The 20,008-nt window shown below is 45.7% G+C and overlaps 1 protein-coding gene across 1 annotated transcript; it reads left to right on the top strand.

Annotated features, from left to right (window-relative positions):
- The first annotated feature begins 52 nt into the window (after positions 1-52).
- Positions 53-19,664, top strand: AVIL (advillin). Its single transcript, XM_077111238.1, has 20 exons — positions 53-909; positions 3,095-3,179; positions 4,495-4,569; positions 5,667-5,863; positions 7,389-7,497; positions 7,589-7,699; positions 7,910-8,112; positions 8,575-8,653; positions 8,775-8,873; positions 9,572-9,725; positions 9,828-9,928; positions 10,419-10,556; positions 10,660-10,818; positions 11,585-11,764; positions 13,221-13,366; positions 13,496-13,640; positions 15,522-15,710; positions 16,352-16,420; positions 17,397-17,522; positions 19,071-19,664. The coding sequence occupies exons 2-20, from the start codon at positions 3,114-3,116 to the stop codon at positions 19,182-19,184; spliced, it is 2,460 nt and encodes an 819-aa protein (XP_076967353.1). The 5' UTR covers positions 53-909; positions 3,095-3,113; the 3' UTR covers positions 19,185-19,664.
- The last annotated feature ends 344 nt before the right edge of the window (positions 19,665-20,008 follow it).

Raw genomic sequence — 20,008 nt, 5'->3', positions numbered from 1 at the left:
AGCATCCAGGCGGGCATGCTGTTGCATCTGGCTGGGAGACCGGATGCAGACTCAGCACTGGGCTTCTGCTCAAGCTTACAGAAGTTGGGCTACATTAGTTCTTTCCTTGGCCCCATTTGGACCAACTCCATCACCATCCAGGTGCTTAACAAACATAAATGGGGATGAACCAGAAGTCCCAAGGGGCTTTGAGTCTTCATTCTTCTGTGCCCCTCACTGATGCCCCCAAATCAGGGGTCCAGAAACCTGGAGTCCAGCATGGTTTCTGGCACAAAATAGGCACTCACATACTGATTGAACTGATGTCTAACTAATGGAGACCCCAAGGAGCAAAACAGGATAACCTAGTAACACTCTCCTTGTCCCTCTACAAGGCATCTTCCCCTCCCTCCCTCTGAGAAGTGTCCAGAAGCTTCTCAGGGAGGCTCTTGCCAGCCTGAACATCCCAGGCCTTCAGTGCGGGCAACTCCAGTCCCCGCCTCTCCTGTCATCAGCATAATGCATCCATATCTACAATATGGCAAATTTCATATCCTCCCACCCTCCTTTCTGCATTATTGATGGGCTATGCACTTTTAAAAAATCAATTAGATCAGGACGGGGAGCTGGAGTTAGAAGTGAAAAGAAGCCTTTAAAAGTCTGCTCTTCTTGTTTTTGCTGTTTTGAATAGGAACAAATAAAGCTTTCCCTCTGGTTTGAATAAGTCAAGCCTGGGGCTAGATTGGCCGTGATTGGCCAGGGCTAGGAAAATGTGGTTAAGATGCAAACACAAGCAAATATAACCCAGTGTCTGCAGCCATTACTAAGCTGAGGCAGCAGGACCTGGAACCTCCAGTTTTGGGGTGGTGGTGCTTCAGTTCTGCTGCTGCTTACTCACCAGAAAACTGAGAAGACTGGGTGAGAGAAAAGGTAAGATTTATTTGGCTTGCGGATGCATGTCAGTAGAACAAAGAAAGGAAAAGAAAAATTGAAAGTTCCTTGGTTTTGCCTTCTGAAGTGAGGCTTTTAAAGGGTTGAACCAGGAGTTAGTGACCAGTTTTGCAAACTCCCAACTTTTTAACGCCTTTTAGAAAGACCACTGGGTAGATAGGGCACATTTTCAAAAGCTGGATAAGATGGAGAAGACCCCTATCCCCTATCACTCCTTGGAGAAAGATGGTAGAGGACTTCCTCTGCCTTGAGGTCTGTCTATAGAGTACATATAGGAGAATTAAGGACCACTGGCTTTTAACCTGGGATTTCAAAACAGCACCCCCACCCAGGAGTTTCTGCAGTCCTCTTGAAGGATATTGAATTAATAAATTAGGAGCTGGGGAGAAGGGAGGAAGAGACCCAGCTTCGGAGACTTTGATGTCTCAGGTGGAACTGGCCTTTTCTGGGTGTTGCAGAGTGGCGAATATCCTCACTGGCCCCGTGAGCTCCTTCCCGATTCCTCACTCCCTTGCTGGGAAACGTCCCTGCTTTTGGTCTCTGAGATCCACGTTCATAATTAACACTATTCGTTCTGACTTTTACCAGGTTAACGCTTCCCCTTCTCAGAGGTCCTTGCATCCTTCCCCTAGTTGGGTCATGCCATTTGTCTTTAATGACCAGAATATCTGGGAAATATTCTGAAGAAAATCCGAACAAATATTTCCTGGCAATTCTGAGCGGCACAGGGTGGGGCGGCATGAGTTACCAAATTAAATCCTCAAAACACTGGCTGATCCACATCATCGCTCTGCTTTAGCCCTGTTATAGCAGTAGACAGAGGGAATTTGTTTTTAGCTTTTTAATTTCTTGCCAGAGTCCATATTAGATAATGGTGCACATTCTCCAAAGCCGGCTTCATCTACTGAGGCTCAAGAAAAGAATGACCAGACATGCCCCTCCTAACAGACACAAAGATGGCTCCAAAATGCAAAACAAACCAAATCCTTTCTGAATGGATTTTAACCCTATGTTGAGCCACAGTTCATCAACCCCACTCTATCTCCTTTGTCTCGTGGGAAAACTAATTGAACATTCACCTGTTAATGCGTATTATCATCAGATTGCAAGCTCTTTAAGAGCAGGAACCAGACATCTCAATCATATAAAACCTCTACCTGACTATGACTGTGTAGGTGCTACCAGCCTAAACACAAATGTTTAATACTGGTGGTGCTCCTTCACCGCTTCCTCTCTCCCCACCCTGCCTTACTTAGAAGGAACAGGAGATCTCCTGAGTTCTCAGAGGTCCACCCTTCCTTAGAGAAGCTGATTCTGGGGGCGGAACGCAGAGTGCCCACAGCTTGGGGCTGAGTGTGCCCCCTGCCCCCCTGAACCCTGTGTTCCACATCTAGCCCTGCCATTTTCTTTTCCCTTTTCTTCTGCAAGGTACAAGGGATATATTAGTCATATGGAAAAAGCAGAGAGAGCTGTTTGAGACTTAGGATAGTTTGCTTTAAAAAAAAAAAAAAAAACAGGGCCAGAAAGTAAAAGCCTGAAGAGCTGACCAAAAGCTTGATTGTGAATAGGTTTGGCAAGAAGGGAATGTGGAAAGGAGTAGAGGAAATGAGAGAACGAGAGAAGGCAACACAGCTTGAGAATATTTTTTTCTGATGTAAACTTTTCCCCACTGTGCACCACTGAATTTAAATCAGTAATTTAGGAAGAGCTGCAATACTCAGAAGTGGCTAAATGCACAGGTTTTAGAATCATAGGAATTGCATTCTAGGGAACAAGTTAGTTAACATCTCTAGGTCTCTACTTTCCCACAATGTATAATGAAGAAAATACACTCACCTTATGAAAAATAAATGAGATAATTATGTGCAAAATGAATCAACAAAGGGCTTCATTTAGTGAATGAAATAAATGATCGTGGTTATTCCCAGAGCTCTTAATGAGGAAAGTGGCTGGTGGGAGGCAATTCAGGGTTGGGATCCCGGCGCCAGCCAGGCCCGGCATATGAACGCAAACAAGGCGTTACCCCCTATACGTTTGTGAAATGGTGCAGGGGATGCCCCACGAGTACGTGGCCAGATGCCTGACAGGAGACTGGGAAATGACTTGGGAAAAACTGGATCAGTGCTCACCGTGAGAGGCATCATCTCACCTCTTGTTCTTTCAGTCCTGGGAAGACAAGCACCATGTCTCTGAGCGGGGCCTTCGGGGCTGTGGGGAACGAACCCGGGCTCATCACCTGGAGAATAGAGGTGAGCTGGGTTGGAAGTGCGCACATTTCTCATCACTGGGCTCTGGGGATGGAGTCCAGCGGCCCAGCTCCACTAGATCAGGGCCCTCTTACCCTCCTCAGTCTCCTACCTGTGGTTTGGGAACAGTGAGAGGCAGCATCAAAGTTTTCCCATCCTTAACCCCTCCTGGCTGCTCTGAGCAGTTGGGTGGCAGGTAGAGGAATTGCTCTTAGCTCTGGAGATCAATGCTCCAAAGCAAAAATAAGCTTGCCTTTTATCCAGCCATCTTCTCAGTGAGTGCACTTCCAGTAAATGCTCTGGAGGGGTGGGTGGGGTCCACTCAGGAAGCTCCTGGTTCCTGCCATCAGAGACACAAAGCTCTCCTCTACTGGCCCCTGCAAAGTGTGTGGGAGTGTACAGATTGGGCAGTGCTTGCCCCTTCTCCCTCCTGGACCTGAGCCCCTCTGGATGTCTCTGAGCTGAGTAGTCTCTCGCCAGAAACAGCCTGGACCTGGGCAGCTACTGCATAAAACCCAGAGGTGATCCCTCACTTCACTATCTTCAATTGGAAAGGAGGAGATACAGCTCTCCAGCAAGTCGCCCAGGGCTTGCAAGGGGCCCGTGTCACTTCCATTCCTTTAAAGCTCCTAGTTTATTACAAACAAACCGGTACTAAAACAGACTTTAAAAAATTGTGATGTATTGAACATTTTTATCTTTAACATGCACATTTTACATATAACCCACAAACAATACAGCTGAAGGTTTACCCCTCTTGGAGATAGTGATGAAAATCTAAATCTGAGGCCATGTGAATGACCCTGCATGGACAAGTCGTACAGGCAGGTTACAAATCAGGGCCCCGACCCAGACCCCAAATCAGGGACGTTCGGCACATTGCTGGCACTCACCAAACGCGACCACCCTCCTCACCTCCCACTGCCCCACAGAAGCCTGGCTTTCTCTCCTACATGCGCCTTGGCCAGCACTGGGGGGTTCAGAGTGGAGGGACAGCGTGCTGAAGATGCACAGGCGGTATCTCAGAGAGCCACCCACAAGACAGTGGGATGAGTCAGAGCAAGAAGCAGGGAGGAGGGTGGGGAGAGGGGAAATCAGGCCAGGAGCCAGGATTGGGACCTGCAGCCATGCAGGCGGAGCTCAGCAGAAGCCAGAGGGGCGGCCACACTGGTCCTCTGCCCGACTGCCATGCCCTTTGAGCCAGTGGGACATCCTCTACCTCTCCCCATCACCTGTGCCAAATGAGGGGGAGGAGAAGGGGTTCGTGGGAGGGGGAAGGGAAGGGATGCAGCCCTATACACACTCCTTGTCCTTCCAGAAGATGGAGCTGGTCCTGGTGCCCCTGAACGCCCATGGCAACTTCTATGAAGGGGACTGCTATGTCGTCCTGTCGGTGAGCTCATCCCCCCACTCCTGGGGCCTCTCCCCGAGCGCCTCTTCTGGGCTCCATTGAGATACCTGCTAGTGAGGAAGGTATCCACCCAATTCTTCCTCTGGCTGTGCAGAGCAGGGTCCAGCTTGGCTATCAAAGGCCATCCTTAGGGCAGGGCTTGGTGTATGTATGTGAGTCTGAATCTTAATTCTTTTTTTTTAAGACTCTTTTTTTAAGAGCAGTTCCCATACACCCCCCTGGTCCCCAGGCACAGTTTTTCCTTTTATTAACATTTTGCATTAGTGTGGTAACTTTGTTAAAACAGATGAACCAACCGTGTTATAATTATATTATTAATTAAAGTTCATAGTATACATTAGGGTTCACCCTTTGCGTTGTATGATTCTATGGAGTTTTTGTTTGTTTAAATTTTTACTGTGGTAACATATATGCATCATAAAATTTCCCATTTTAACGACTTTCAAATATGCAATTCAGTGGCGTTAATTACAGTTGCAATGCTGAGCTGCCATTCCCACTGTCCATTACAGGCAGGGCTTTTCATTTTGTGTCAGAAGGCGGAGGCCCGGGTCCTCAGTCTGCATCACAGTGAGAGTCCACGAGCAGCACTTCTCCCTCCTGGCGCAAGCCCAGAATAAAGTGGTGTGGAGGAAGGCCAGATAAACCAAGGCCCGTCTTGGCTTCAAATTGCTCGTTCTAGTTGAGGAAACCACATCCCAATATGAGCGGTGCCGACAGAGTCACGTAGATGTATAGGTCAGCTCTGTGCTGGCTATGTAAGCACAAGGGTCCACAGCTCAGGGGCAATAAGTTAAATCCACAACCCTGTCTTGAAAAGATCCTCATTGGTTCCCACTTATTTTGAAAACAATAAGCTGTCCACTTTCCCCAAGCGTGGGGAAGAATTTGAGCTGCAAGAGCTTGAGCCACATAGCAAGTCTGCACGGGAGCCAGGGAAGTTCTAGTACCCACTGCAGAGAGGGAGAGAGGCCCCGAGCCTGGCCAGGCCACTGTCTGCTGTTCTCCCCCAGCCAAAGGGGCCGGCAGCCAAGGGGAGGCCAGCCAGCCCCTGACCCAATCTTTTTGGCTACATCCAGACCCGGAGAGTGGGAAGCCTCTTCTCCCAGGACATCCACTACTGGATCGGGAAGGACTCCTCCCAGGATGAGCAGAGCTGTGCAGCCATCTACACCACCCAGCTGGATGACTACCTGGGAGGCAGCCCTGTGCAGCACCGAGAGGTCCAGCACCATGAGTCCGACACCTTCTGTGGCTACTTCAAGCAGGGCATCATGTGAGTAGGGACGCGCAGAGCAAGGACATATATAGAAGAGGGCACCCGATAGGGCCAGGAAGCACGTGAAGTGAGCAATCAGGGAAATGCAGATCCAAACGAAGCCATCACTTCCACCTGTTAGACTAGCACCACTTAGAGAGCTGTTGGCCAGGTGGAAGGGAAGGTGGTGGGAATGTGGACTGTGCAGCAATTGCGGGAGAGACAGATCCCACTTCTGCGGGAATATCACAAAGAAATCCTCATGCAGGTCCACAAGGTCACATGAGCCAGAATGTTCACAGCAGTATCATTAGTGGGGGGAAGCTGCATGCAATGCAGGCGTCCACCACTGGACGACTGGATAGGAAAAATACTCCACGCACACCATGGAGTACTATGCAGGCAGCAGCTAGAAGGAACGGTTTAGATAAACACACAACACATGGACAGATCTTAAAAACGTGGTGCTTAGTAAACAAAGTAAGAAACAGGCTGAGATCTATAACAGAATACCGATTTGTTTAAATATCTATATATGTAAGCACACAAACCACAAGACACGTATTACCAGAATGAAAATAAAAAGATAGGCATTTAGTGTGTTGAAATGGTTGCCTCTGGTGGGGGGAGGAATGGGAGTGGGTTATGCAGATGAAAAGGAATACAGACATACTTAAAACAAGTGAGAGGGCTTGTAAAGACCATTGATGATAATGTTCCATGGACTGAGGAGCTTCATTAACTCAAATTTTTGCACTTGAGATTCAAAACAAAAAGAGGAATTTCAATGAGTGTGAGAATTCTGAGGCTGGCCCGAGGCCCGCGCCTCACAGGTCAGCAGACAGCACTGACTAAGGACCTGCCGGGCACAGGGCACTGCAGCGAGTCATGAGGGGATCCAAAGACAAAGCCCCTCTCTCCAGGGTTGCTTCCCGCGTTCCCTTAGAGTGCAGGGCGGCTGGTGAGGAGGCCAGTTGAGTGAGAGCCAGGAGAGGGGAGCAGGTGCTGGTGCATCGAGCCCTGGTTCCTGGCGTGGGCTGACTTTAGTGCCACAGCGTCACTGCGCCTCTGATGCTGCCGCACTCATGCCCCTCTCCACCCCCCGCACACTGATGTTCAGACAGTTTCTAGAACAGGAAAGCACTGTCATGGTAGAGTCTTTGCAACTGAAGTTCCTTCTTCCTGGATCCTTCTTCCTCTGGTTGGTTCCTTCTCATCTTAAGATCTGAGCTCCAATGTCATTTCCTCAGAGACGACTGCCCCGATCTCTTATCAAAAGACCAATTCCTGGATGCTGCTAATGGGAGCACACACCATGAATGTAATTAACATCACTGAAAGTGGGGAAAATGTATTTTGTGTGTATGTTATCATAATTGAAAAAAAGGCAGTCACCAAGACTGTTCTGCAGCAGGAATTACCGGTCTATACTGACCTGGCTATTTATCGTCTGTCTCCTACACGGGCAAAGGCCACGTCTGCGCAATTCACAGAACCTACCACATAGCAGGTGCTCAATAAATAACTGAGTGATGTTCCTCAGCTACAGAAAGGGCGGCACAGCCTCTGGGATGAAGCATGTGGAGACGAACACCTACCACGTGAGGCGGCTGCTGCATGTGGAAGGGAAGAGGAACATCAGGGCCACTGAGGTAAGTCCCGCCTACTGTCTATGCCGGGCTCAAGGCCTCCCGACCCGACTCCTAGGAATCCTCCTGAACAAGGTCTGCCTCTCCTTTGCAGGTGGAAATGAGCTGGGACAGTTTTAACTGTGGCGATGTCTTCTTGCTGGACCTTGGAAAGGTCATCATTCAGTGGAATGGCCCAGAGAGCAACAGAGGGGAGCGCCTGAAGGTATAGCTATGTCCGCTGTCACACTCTCTCCTCTCCCTCAGGCCTGGCTGTGGGGCTTGCACTCTCTCAGGTGCCTTTTCCTTCATCCTTCCATGCTGGTCCTTCCCCAAGATTCAAGCTGGAATCTGAAGATTCTGAGTAAAATCTGTCTTGAAGACAGGCCAAGTCCACAAGTCTGTGACTCGGTGCTTCCCTGGGCTCCTTTGGCAGGCTATGCTTCTGGCAAAGGATATTCGGGACAGGGAGCGAGGGGGCCGGGCTGAAATAGGAGTGATCGAGGGAGACAAAGAGGCGGCCAGCCCAGAGCTGATGACAGTCCTTCAGGATACCCTTGGCCGACGCCCCATTATTAAGCCTGCGGTCCCTGATGAGGCCATAGATCAGCAACAGAAATCAAACATCATGTTGTATCAGTGAGTACTAATTCTGGCTGCTGCTGGGGTGAGGGGAAGGTGTTCCCTAGAAAACCAGGCACCTCAGCTTGGCACCTCATTTTGGGTGCAGGCATCTGATTTCCCTCTTAGTCCTTTTCAAATGCAGCTCTAGGAGGGCCTTGGGGTTCCTCCAATCCAGGAGGAAGCTACTTTCTATTCTTGTCAGCAGCTCTTCCTGGCCTCTTAAAGAGATCCTTTCTTTACTCTGGTCTGCACATGCCCTGGGTTGTGAAAAGGATAATGCTTGGGAGAAATAGTCACAAAAGTCTCCTCCAGAGAATAGAGTCCATCCCATTCCCACCTGCATTCAAGCTGAGCCTGTCATAAGAAGTCAAACTCTACACAGAAACTCCACACTAAAACAAAGCCAGAAAACAATCAAATCGACCACAAGATGCTTTGTAAAAGCGAAGGCACAAGCTAACTACTCCCCTTCCCCAGTGTCTCGGACTCAGCTGGGCAGCTGGTGGTCACAGAAGTAGCAACAAGGCCCCTGGTCCAGGACCTACTGAACCACGGTGTAAGTAGAGCCTGGGTGGGTTTAGCTCGGGGCAGTCAGGCCTGCCTTCAGAGGCAGACCCTGGGGACAGGCCTTCTCTACGGTCTTGAGCAGTAACCACATCTTCCCTTGGCTGCTTCAGGACTGCTATATCCTGGACCAAAGTGGAGCCAAGATCTACGTGTGGAAAGGAAAAGGAGCCACAAAGGTTGAGAAACAGACAGCCATGTCTAAAGCTCTGGTAAGAGCTACAGATGTGCAGTATATGCAGAGGATTCTATCAATAACACTTCAGACATAAGCAGAGAATGATACTAGATGCTGGAGCATATAGCAGTGCTGGGACATACATGGACTTCAAAGCCAAACAGACAAGCTGAGATTGCCTTTTCCAGCTGAGTGATGTTTCCTCATCTCTAAAATGGGGGTGATAATACCCATGTCCTGAGGATGTTATAAGGATTAAATAACACTTACACTTGTAAAGCACTCAGATCAGTACCTGGTACACAGTACCTGCTCAATAAAAGGCAGCTGTTATTATTGAAGGGGGTAGCACATATCAAGGTGAATGGCCCTGTGCTCAAGGAGCTTAGGGTATAGCATGGGCCCATGCAGGTGAACAAAGCAAGACACATTTATAAGGCAATAGATAAGCAAATTAATGTGATACAGAGGCGGTACAGTAGATAAATGCTGAAATAACACAGCATAGAGGCCCTTGCAAAAAAAATTGATAATAATCATAATCACTACATGCTGATGAAGAGCAGCCAAAGTGCTGCACTCAGTCCTGTCCTCGAGGCAGGTAACTTGGTTCCCAGTGTCAGAGTTTGGGTCGCTTACAGTGGGGTTAGCCTACCAACTGGCTTCAGAGGGGTCAGTCACCAGTCAAGCAAAGGGCTCAGAGCATTCCCTGGCTGACACACCCCTCTGCAGAGCTTCATCAAGATGAAGGACTACCCCAGCAGCACCAACGTGGAGACCGTCAACGATGGTGCCGAGTCGGCCATGTTCAAGCAGCTGTTCCAGAAGTGGTCAGTGAAGGACCAGACCACGGGCCTTGGGAAAACATTCAGCATTGGCAAAATCGGTGAGATTGCCCCCAAATCATCCTCTCACTGCTGGGAATCTTTAGAAAGGCAGGCATGGACGATTCTCACTCAATTGGCTTTTCTCAAACCTTTTTCGGCAGCTAAGGTTTTCCAGGATAAGTTTGATGTGACTCTGCTGCACACCAAGCCAGAGGTAGCTGCCCAGGAAAGAATGGTCGATGATGGCAATGGAAAAGTTGAGGTAAGCCCAGGAATTCAAATCTCAGGGCAGGCAGCACAGGCTCTCTCGACTGTTCCTGCTATGAAGGAGAGGGCAAGTGACTCTGTGTTTGCTTGGCTTTCCTTTGCACCTGTGGTGCCTCAGAAATATTCTCTGAGAGGATTCTGAGTCTGCAGTGTTTTCCCACAGTTCTTCAGGGAGCTGAAAGGCAGATTTCCAAACGTGCTGTCAATAACTCACCTGGCGGACATATTCAAATCACCTCCCAGTCTGCAGAGACTGAGCTGGGATGGGGACGCCCCTGACCGGGCTTCAGGATGATCCAGTTCTTCTCAGGATTCAGAACATGCAAATGTGATACATCACCACTGGTAGACAGAGAGGGAAGGGTCACTTCAAGTGGATGTTAGCTCATTACGATTCTCTGTTAACAGGAACTGGTTCTCTCTAGGTAGCTGCCTCTTCTAAGGAGAGCCCACCCCTGAAGTGTTGTGTTTCCTTCTATGCCCAGGTCTGGAGAATTGAAAACCTGGAGCTGGTTCCGGTGGAGCATCAGTGGTATGGTTTCTTTTACGGGGGAGACTGTTATTTGGTCCTCTACACATATGAGGTGAACGGGAAGCCCCATTACATCTTGTACATTTGGCAGGTAGGCCTGCAGCTGGCTTTCAGCTTTGGATCGTTACTCTTCCACTGGCCACTGAGCTGGGGTGAGGGGTAGAAAGGGCCTCTCATTCCCCTCTCCTCTGCAGGGCCGGCATGCCTCACAGGATGAGCTGGCAGCCTCAGCATACCTGGCAGTGGAGGTGGACCGGCAGTTTGATGGTGCCCCTGTGGAGGTTCGGGTCACCATGGGGAAGGAGCCACGCCACTTCATGGCTATCTTCAAAGGGAAGCTGGTTGTCTTTGAGGTAAGGAACCCCAGATAACGTTATATCCTGAGCGGGAATGCTCAGAGCTAATGGACTAGGAGGGGCTGCAGTAGAGAAGAGGAGGGGTGGGGAGCGGGGATTGGGGTTGACAGAGAGAGAAAAGGGAGTTAATCTCTTTAAGATACTCAAGTGAATCCTGACTGCCTAGGACTTCAAGTCCAAACCAATGCCTAATGTTCAAAGTCAGACTCATATTTTTCTGTTATATTATTTTCCTCAGTTCCCTAACCTGCACCTTCCATTCTAGTCAGGTGGCTCTCTTCATTAGCCTCCCATGTGCTGCCCCCATCCAGGAATGGGCTCTCTGCTCCCCTTTCAAATTATACCAAACTCAAGTCTCATTTCTTCCATGAAGCCTTGGCTGGAGGACTAGACAGCACATAGTGTCACGTGCTTAACATTGCAACTCTGGGGTCAAGTCCTCATCCTGGAATTTACAGGCCAGATTTCTTCTAAGCCTTGGTTTCCTCATCTGTACTATGGGCTAATAATACCCACTTCTTAGAGGTATCACAAGGATCAGTGAATTGATGTAGGTAAATCACCAGTCAGAATCTGGCATCTAATGAAGTTCTCAGAGGGAAAGCTCGTATTAGTACCATAACTCCACCTCACCTTGACCTCTCCCAGTTAGCTTAGAATCTCCTCAAAGACAAACACAACCAACTTCCCTACAGTGCTGGCTGAGTGCTCTGCTCATCTGCTGCTCCTTAAAGCCAGACTCTACTTTTCTTCTTCTCTCTAGGGCGGGACTTCCAGGAAGGGAAATGCTGAGCCCAAACCTCCAGTAAGGCTCTTCCAGATTCAAGGAAATGACAAATACAACACCAAAGCAGTGGAGGTTCCAGCCTTCACCTCCTCCCTAAACTCCAATGATGTCTTTCTGCTGCGGACCCAGACAGAGCACTACCTATGGTATGGAAAGGTAAGAGGCATGGCCCAGTGGTCAGACAGCCCTTCCAAGCCAGGCCCAGCACCCACCCTCCTATCAATAAGGCCAAAGGAATTAAAGAGTAGGCAAGACCAGTCCTCAAAAAGAGGAGGCTTTTTCCTAAAGGATCTTCAAAGGGAGCACCAACATTCTCCACATTTACACTTCCAATTAGAACTCACTGATAGCACTGCTAACAATACCCAAGGGACACCTCACCAACTTCTAAGCAGCTGGAGGCTGGATAAGTGAATCTTTCCATACCAGTTTGGTGGACTATAACAGGACAGACACTAAAACAAAACAATAACACTAAAAACATAGTTGTGTCCATTCAAATTTGCAATTGCGTTAAAAAGTACTAAGATTGTTTTACAAAAGAGAATTAAATGTGAAAAGATATTCAACATCATTAGTCACTAGGGAAATGCAAACTAAAACCACAGTGAGCTTATCACTATACATCTATTAGAATGGATTTAAAAACTCACAAGATCAGGTGCTGATGAGAATACAGAGCAGCAGGGGCTCTCACAAATTGCTGCTGAGAATACAAAATGGTATAGCCTTTGGAAAATAGGCTGGGCAGTTTCCTAGCAAGTTAAACACAGACTTACCATTCCAGCAATCCCACTCCTGGGTATTTACACAAGTGAAATAAAAACCTATCTTCCCACAAAAACCCATGCACAAATGTTCATAGCAGCTTATATGTAATCACCACAAACTGGAAATGAGCCAACTGAAGAATGGATAAACAAATGGATAAACAGTAGTAAAATCCATACAATGGAATCCTACTTAGCAATAAAAAGGAAAGAATCATTGATACACAAACAATATGGGTCAATCACAAATGCGTCAGGCTAAGTAAAGTAAGCCAGACTCAAAGGCTACAGATGGCATGATTCTGTTTACATGACATTCTGAAAAAGGCAGGACTATAATGGAGAATAGATCAGCAATTGCTAGAGACTAAGGGCTGAAGGAATTCTTTGGGTGGGGAAGAAATTGTTCTTATACTGCTTAGAATGGTAACTTGATTCTATGCATTTGTCAAAACTCATAGAACTGTACATCAAGAAGAGTGAATTTTACTGTATGCAATTAAAAAAATAAATGTAAACTTTCTTCTTTAAAAAATAAAGTAAAAATGAGGATCAAAGATAGGTGCTAAGTTTCCTATTGAAGCTGAAACAAAACAAAGGTGACTTTGTGCACATCCACTCTGGGTTTTAGAATCTAGCTCAGTTCCTTGCCATCACACTGTTTTCCTTTCTTCTTTTCCCAGCACTAGAACAAACCTATCTCTCTCCCCATTCTCAGGTACTGTGGCCTGGTAGATGATCTCCAGCTACACTGAGCTATTAATAGTCTCAGAAGCTTCTTTTTGTACATTAACCTGCCCATGTAAAACTAAGCATCTGTATTCTTCTTACATTACTCTCAGGGGTCTAGCGGGGATGAGCGGGCAATGGCTAAGGAGCTAGCTGGGCTTCTCTGTGATGGCACTGAGGACACTGTGGCTGAAGGTCAGGAGCCAGTGGAGTTCTGGGACTTACTTGGAGGGAAAACTCCCTATGCCAATGACAAAAGGTATGGGAACACTTCTTTTCATCTCCCCCTGCTTCCCAGGCTTGTAAACTGCATAAGTTGGGTCCTTGGTTTCAGTTTTAAAAGCATGATTTCTAAGAAGCTCAGTCTTCTAAACTGATTGTATTGCAGACTTCAGCAGGAAATCCTAGATGTCCAGCCCCGTCTCTTCGAATGTTCCAATAAGACTGGTCGGTTCATTGTCACTGAGATCACAGACTTCACCCAAGATGACCTGAACCCAGGTGATGTGATGCTGCTGGATACCTGGGACCAGGTAACACATATCCAGAGGACTTGGAACAAATGATAAAGATACATATTGCTTATTTCTGTGTAGTTTCCCCACCCCAGAATAAATCCCAGGGAGCACTGAACCAACACCAAATCAGTTAAACCATTTGTCAGGGTGACCAAAGGAAGAGGTTGTTTTTCTTACAGGATTGGAGAGAATAGAGTGTTGTTTAAATTCAGAATCCTGTGAATTTTCCCACCTTGCTTTGGGAAGAGCATGCCATCCTATTATGCACTTCTTTCACTTAGGATCAATGGCAGTAAAGACCTGGGCCTTTTAGGGAACAGAAGGTATGAAAAAGATATCTTCAAGGCAACTTCTCCTCCACATCCCATTTTCTTCAATTTGTCTCAGTAAACCCTGAGCACCACCTTTGTGCCAGGTACTGTGCTACGTGTGGTATCACTGAGGTAAAGGGCTCTGGCCTTCAGGTCACAGGCTAATGGGGGAGTTGGCCATTAGCACATCATTTTAGTATGATGGAAGTGAACAAAGGTGCCATGGGAACATGAATGAGGGCATGGAATTCATCTTACAGGCTCATAGAAGACTTCCTGGAGGAGACAGCTCCTCAGTTGAATCTCAAAGAATGAGTAGGCATTAGTCAGGTAAAAAAGGTGGAGAAGGTATTCCAGGCATAGGAAACAGCACAAGGCATAAAATATCATTATATACAACTATGTGACACTATGAAACAGGCAAAATCATAGGAACAGTAAAAGGAATAGTGGAGCCAACGATTTGGGGGATTGAATAGAAGGGAAAAAATGGATACAGCACAGGTATTCTGGGGGCAGTGAAACTATTCTGTATGGTACTGTAATCATGGATACATGATATTATACATTTGTCAAAACCCACAGAACTGTATACACAAAGAGTGAATGCTAAAGTAAACTATGGACTTTGGTTACTAATAATGTACCAATATTGGTTTATTGATTTTACCAAATATACCACACTAATGCAATGTAAGATGTTAATAATAGGGAAACTATATGTGGGGAGGAATATATGAGAAAGCTCTGTACTTTCTGTATAATTTTTCTATAAACCTAAAAATGCTCTAAGAAGTTAAAGATTATATTTAAAAAGTATTAAATAGGGAACTATACAAATGATCATAGAACATAGAATTAAAAGGTATCCTAGAGATGAAGCTGAAGAAGTATGGGCTTAACTATGTCAAGAAGCTTGAAATTTATCCTGGAAAACCACTAAAATTTAAGCCGGGGAGTGACAAGGTCCTAAGAGGGAGGGATGGAGGTGAGAAAAAAGAACAGTGTACCCTTGGAGACTAGCCAGTAGACTACTGTACCAGTTAAGCAAGAGCTGCTGTGGGACTGCATTAGGACAGTGTAGCAGGGATGCAGAGATGCAGGGATAGTGACAGATTTGGCAAACACACAAAAAGTCAAGTGGGCTGGCCCAGTCACTGACTGGAAGTGGGAGGCATCTAGGATGACTGCCAGGTTTCTGTCTTAGGCAACTGATTGAATGCCACTCAACAAGAGCAGAGACTTAGAAATGAGTTTAGAAAGGAAGAATTACATTTTGGGGACACTATATTGAGGTGCTTGGAGACAGCCAAGAGGAGATGCTTTGCAAGTAGATGCAGTTAAGAAGCTGAAGTTTAGAAAAGCTTCAATGAATAATGAAGAACTGAAGATATAGATTTGGGAGGTCCACATGGCTGGCAATTAAACTCACCAATATCAAGCTAATTCTGGGACAAGCTTTCTCTCTGATGAACAAATTAGGCCTGTGAATTGCTGAAGGGAAAAGATCGGATAGTCTGCATGTGAAGTATTTAAATCCTTGGTATAAACATTATTAACAAATATTAAATCTCTACCACAACAGGTGTTCTTGTGGATTGGAGCTGAGGCTAATGCCACAGAGAAAGAGAAAGCCCTTGCTACAGCTCAGGAGTACCTACACACTCACCCCAGCGGCCGGGATGCTGACACACCAATCCTGATTGTTAAACAGGGGTTTGAGCCTCCCACATTCACAGGCTGGTTCTTAGCCTGGGACCTTGACATGTGGAGTGTAAGAACAAAGAGAATGGAGAAGACACTCTGACTGCTAGGGAGTTCAGAACTAATAGCTCACTGGGAAGATGGGGTACTGATTCAAGGGTTGAGTGACACCAGGACCTCGTTTACTCCACTCCTACTCAGCCCTCTCCATTTTACCTTTTTTCTCTTTCCCATTCATTATAGCAGTAAATCCAGTTGAATCTATAGCTCGTCTCAGGAATAAGCAGTGTGTATAGTAACAATAATCTATAAAGTATATCCAAACACATAATCTCTCGATCTCCACAAACACCCTGTAACATAAGCCAGGGAAAGTACTGTGTCTCCCATTTCATACGCAAGGAAGCTAAGAGAATGACTTATCTGCCTAAAATCATATTTAGTCAATAGGAAGAAACTAGGTTTTCTGACTCCTAGTCGGCTCTTTTTCTTGTATGGAGGTCAGGGACCCCATAAAGAATGCAGATTATATTTAAGCACCTCCCAACCCTGCATGGGCTGAGAAATGGATAAATTTCATCTTTGCTTTTCCTTTACAAGCCTTCTGATTCCCTGACTTTTTTGCTATTCCTGAGGGTACAGACCAGGCCTGAAATGTCCCTCCTCTATAAAGCAGCACCTCATCTTGTGTTTTCTCTCTCTTCTTCTCAGGCAGGAAAATCCTACGAACAGTTAAAAGAAGAGCTGGGAGATGCCGCTACTCTTATGAGAATCACTACTGTGAGTGTGTTTGCTCAGAGAAGCAAGTTACACAGTTACACAGACAACCAGAGCTGAAGAGAAACACCAAAAGTTCAGATACCACATGGATGAAACCCTATCATGTTCTTCTTAGTATTACTCTAGTTGTCTTTATATATATATATTTTTAAGTCAATAGAAAAACAGGTTTCAAAGTCAAGTTCCTTATTTTACTACCTCCCAGAATTTAGAAAGTTTTGTGGGTTTCAAAACACCCACCCACAAAATGGTAGTACAAATGAAAACTAATTTTATTATTAAACTCTCTCTGCTTTCAGGAGATATTAAATTTACTGGCAGTATTTTTCAGAAATAATAAGCTTCTGACCCAATTTACATTTTTATCAGCTTCTGACAGTGATGCCCAGAAGCTTAGCTCATTTATGCCGATTTTAAAGGCTAAAAGAAGTGGAACCTTTTGCCAGGAATCCAACAGCTTTAACATCAGGTTGTGTGCATGGCACCAGGTGTTCAAACCATCTGGCAGTTTTGTCCTTTATGCTCTGCAAACTCAAATTCCAAAGCTACAGTTGATGGAGTTTCTTTAAAATGAATTTAAGAAACGTATGATTTTAATCTGAAATTATTTAAAGTCTGAAAATGTAGGGCCTAGAGAAGGCATGTAATCCTAATATTTGAGAGTTAAGCATAACATTTATGCCAAACTGGCTATACATCTATACTGCCCAAAGAGCTGTTTAAAAAAAAAAAATCTAAGGACCTACCTTAGATTTACTGAGTTAGCTCTACCGAGGGCCCCAACATCTGAATTTTTTAGACTCCCAGATGATTCTGACAGCTATCAGGTCTGGTGACTACTGTTATGAAAGATGATTACTAGTGAAGTGGTTTAAACCAAAATGTGAAATATACATGCAGAACTGCAACTGCACAAATACTAGTTGTTGGTGTTTTTTTTTGCCCCGTGTCTACATTCTTATCTCATCTTGCTTAGGGCAAGAGGAATGCAACCCTCTCCCTGAATTCTGATGACAGTGAACCAAAATATTACCCTATAGAAGTGCTTTTGAAAAATCAGAGTCAGGAGCTGCCTGAGGATGTAAACCCTGCCAAGAAGGAGGTAAGTGTTTGAAGGAACTGTGTCTGATGTAAGTGGAACTCTTCAGGAGTAAAGTACCCATTTCAGGTATGATCTAGGACAGTTCTGCCACACTGCAGGCACTCGACAAACATTCGAGCTATCTGGTAGCTCAAGCCAAAAATTCCAGGCTCATTCTTGGCCCTTTTTTCTAACCTCCCATATCAATCCACCAGGTAGCCTCTGGGCCCTCCTCTCCCATTTCTCTGCTGCCAGCCTACTCCAGGCCACCATGGACAAGTGTGACAGCCTTCCTACCCCTGTCCCTGCAATCCATTTCCCACAAAGCAGCAAAAAGGATCTTTTAAAACAGATCATGCTGTCCTGTTTAAAACCCTTCTGACTCCCTTTGCACTTAGAATTAAACACAATCTTTTTCTATGGCCTCCAGGGTCCTACACAATCTGGCCTTGGCCCACCTCTTCTGATTTCGTCTCACATACCTTTCTACTTACTACCTTTCAGCTAGCAGCTGTTTTTCTGTCCCTTGAACATGTTCGCTGCACCCTCTGGGCCTTCACACCCATTACTGTGGCTGCGTGAAAAACACTCTTCTCCCAGATGGTCACAGAACTAGCACCTTTCTATCATTTAGGGCTCAGCATCACTGCCGCCACCAGGGAGACCACTGATGACCCTATCTAACACTGCCTCCTTCATCCCTTCAGTTCGTTTATACTTGCTCGTTTTCTTATTTCCCCCTCTAGTAATAGCCCTAAGACTAAGGGCCTTCTCTGTCCTGTACAGCATCATATTCCCAACTTCTCAGCACCTAAAACAGTGCCTGGCAGGATAGTAGGTCCTCCTTACATTTTCGTTGAATGAATTAATGTATTCACAGCAGTTATTTTTTCCTTGAATGACTTGATTTAGGGAGGGAGTCTAACTTTCCCACAGCCTTATCTAACCAATTCTTAAGTATCTGGACCACAACCTTCTTGAAAGCAGAGGCCATATCTTAAGCCTTCATTAAACATCAAAAATAGATACTATGGGCGGGCCACGGTGGCTCAGCAGGCAGGAATGCTTGCCTGCGATGCCAGAGGACCTGGGTTCGATTCCCGGTGCCTGCCCATGTTAAAAAAAAAAAAAAAAAATAGATACTAGGAGAACTCCCCAAAAGATCCATCTGATCTTTCATTTGAACAGTTCTGGATAAAATGGTACTAAGGGCATAAAACAAGGAAAACGATCATTCAGTTTAGTTCTCCATTCCATCAAATCTAGTATCTATAATTGACACATAATACATAACCCATTTATTGTCCTTACGGCAAGAAACTGATGCCAACTGGGACCACGAAAACAGTGAATCCAGTCAGCTTATTCCACAGGCCAAGATAGGATTCCACAACCTGAAGACCTTTCTGAAGAATAATTTAAGTCAATTACAGACTTTCTAAAAAATTCATTCTGCTTCCCCCTTCAAGGATCTACCTATGATTCCCTGTCCCCTCCACTCTCCCCACCTCTGTTGGCATTAATAGGTGCCATGTCTTCCGTCTAACCAGAAACTGTTTTCTCTCTTAGAATTACCTCTCTGAACAGGACTTTGTTTCTGTGTTTGGCATCACAAGAGGGCAATTTGCTGCTCTGCCTGGCTGGAAACAGCTCCAACTGAAGAAAGAAAAGGGGCTTTTCTAAGGCATGAAGGGATATGCCTACTGCAAGACCACAGAAGGGAGCAGATGTGCCAATATCAGAAAGATAATTTTTCTACAAATTTCTGCAGAGTATTCAGCCACTTAATTTAGATACAATAGGGTCTGCAAATCACAGGATGTTCTTCGCTTTTGTCATCCTTGCATTCCTTAGTTGTTAAGGACTTAAAATGTTAACCACCCACTTCTGCGTGTGTGTGGCCTTCTGGGGAAAAACCTCAGCAAGAAGTACTAAAACTGCATGCATCTGGAGAAGTTAAGAGAGAACAAAACAATTAAGCTTAAAATGTCTAATTTTGGTGCCAGGGCCTAAGGTTGTCTTAAGTTTTAAGATCAATATTTCCAAAACCTATTTAACCCACAAGTCATTGAAGTTATTCACATATACCCCAGGTCAAAATTCAAAAGCCTAGACTGTATGTGCCAGAACACATCTAACTTTTCAAATAAAGAATCTGTATGAGCAAATGGAGTTCTTTTCAGTATGTGGGGTTTGTCTGTTATAGTAACTATTCTACCTTGGGAGAAATGTTTCAGTACTGGGAAAGTAAAAAGGTAATACTGAGTGAGCTCTCTGGATAAATAGGCAATTGCAAATCCTCTTTCTGGCATAAGAATGTCAAAATCTGCCTTATAGCTGTCCAGGAAACCTCAGTGCCTACCCACCCACACCCTATTATCCAAAACTGGAATAGGGCCACGTGCTATTAATTTCAGTGAGGCCAGGACCACTGTAGAATGTCTTCAAAGCATGGTACAAACATCAACAAATGAACCACATTTTCCAGGCAACTCTCAAGTTTGAAC

The sequence above is a fragment of the Tamandua tetradactyla genome, chromosome 7 (assembly GCF_023851605.1).
Source record: "Tamandua tetradactyla isolate mTamTet1 chromosome 7, mTamTet1.pri, whole genome shotgun sequence".
Taxonomy (NCBI): domain Eukaryota; kingdom Metazoa; phylum Chordata; class Mammalia; order Pilosa; family Myrmecophagidae; genus Tamandua; species Tamandua tetradactyla.
Note: the sequence above shows the minus strand (reverse complement) of the source record. Positions and strands in the feature narration are given on the sequence as shown.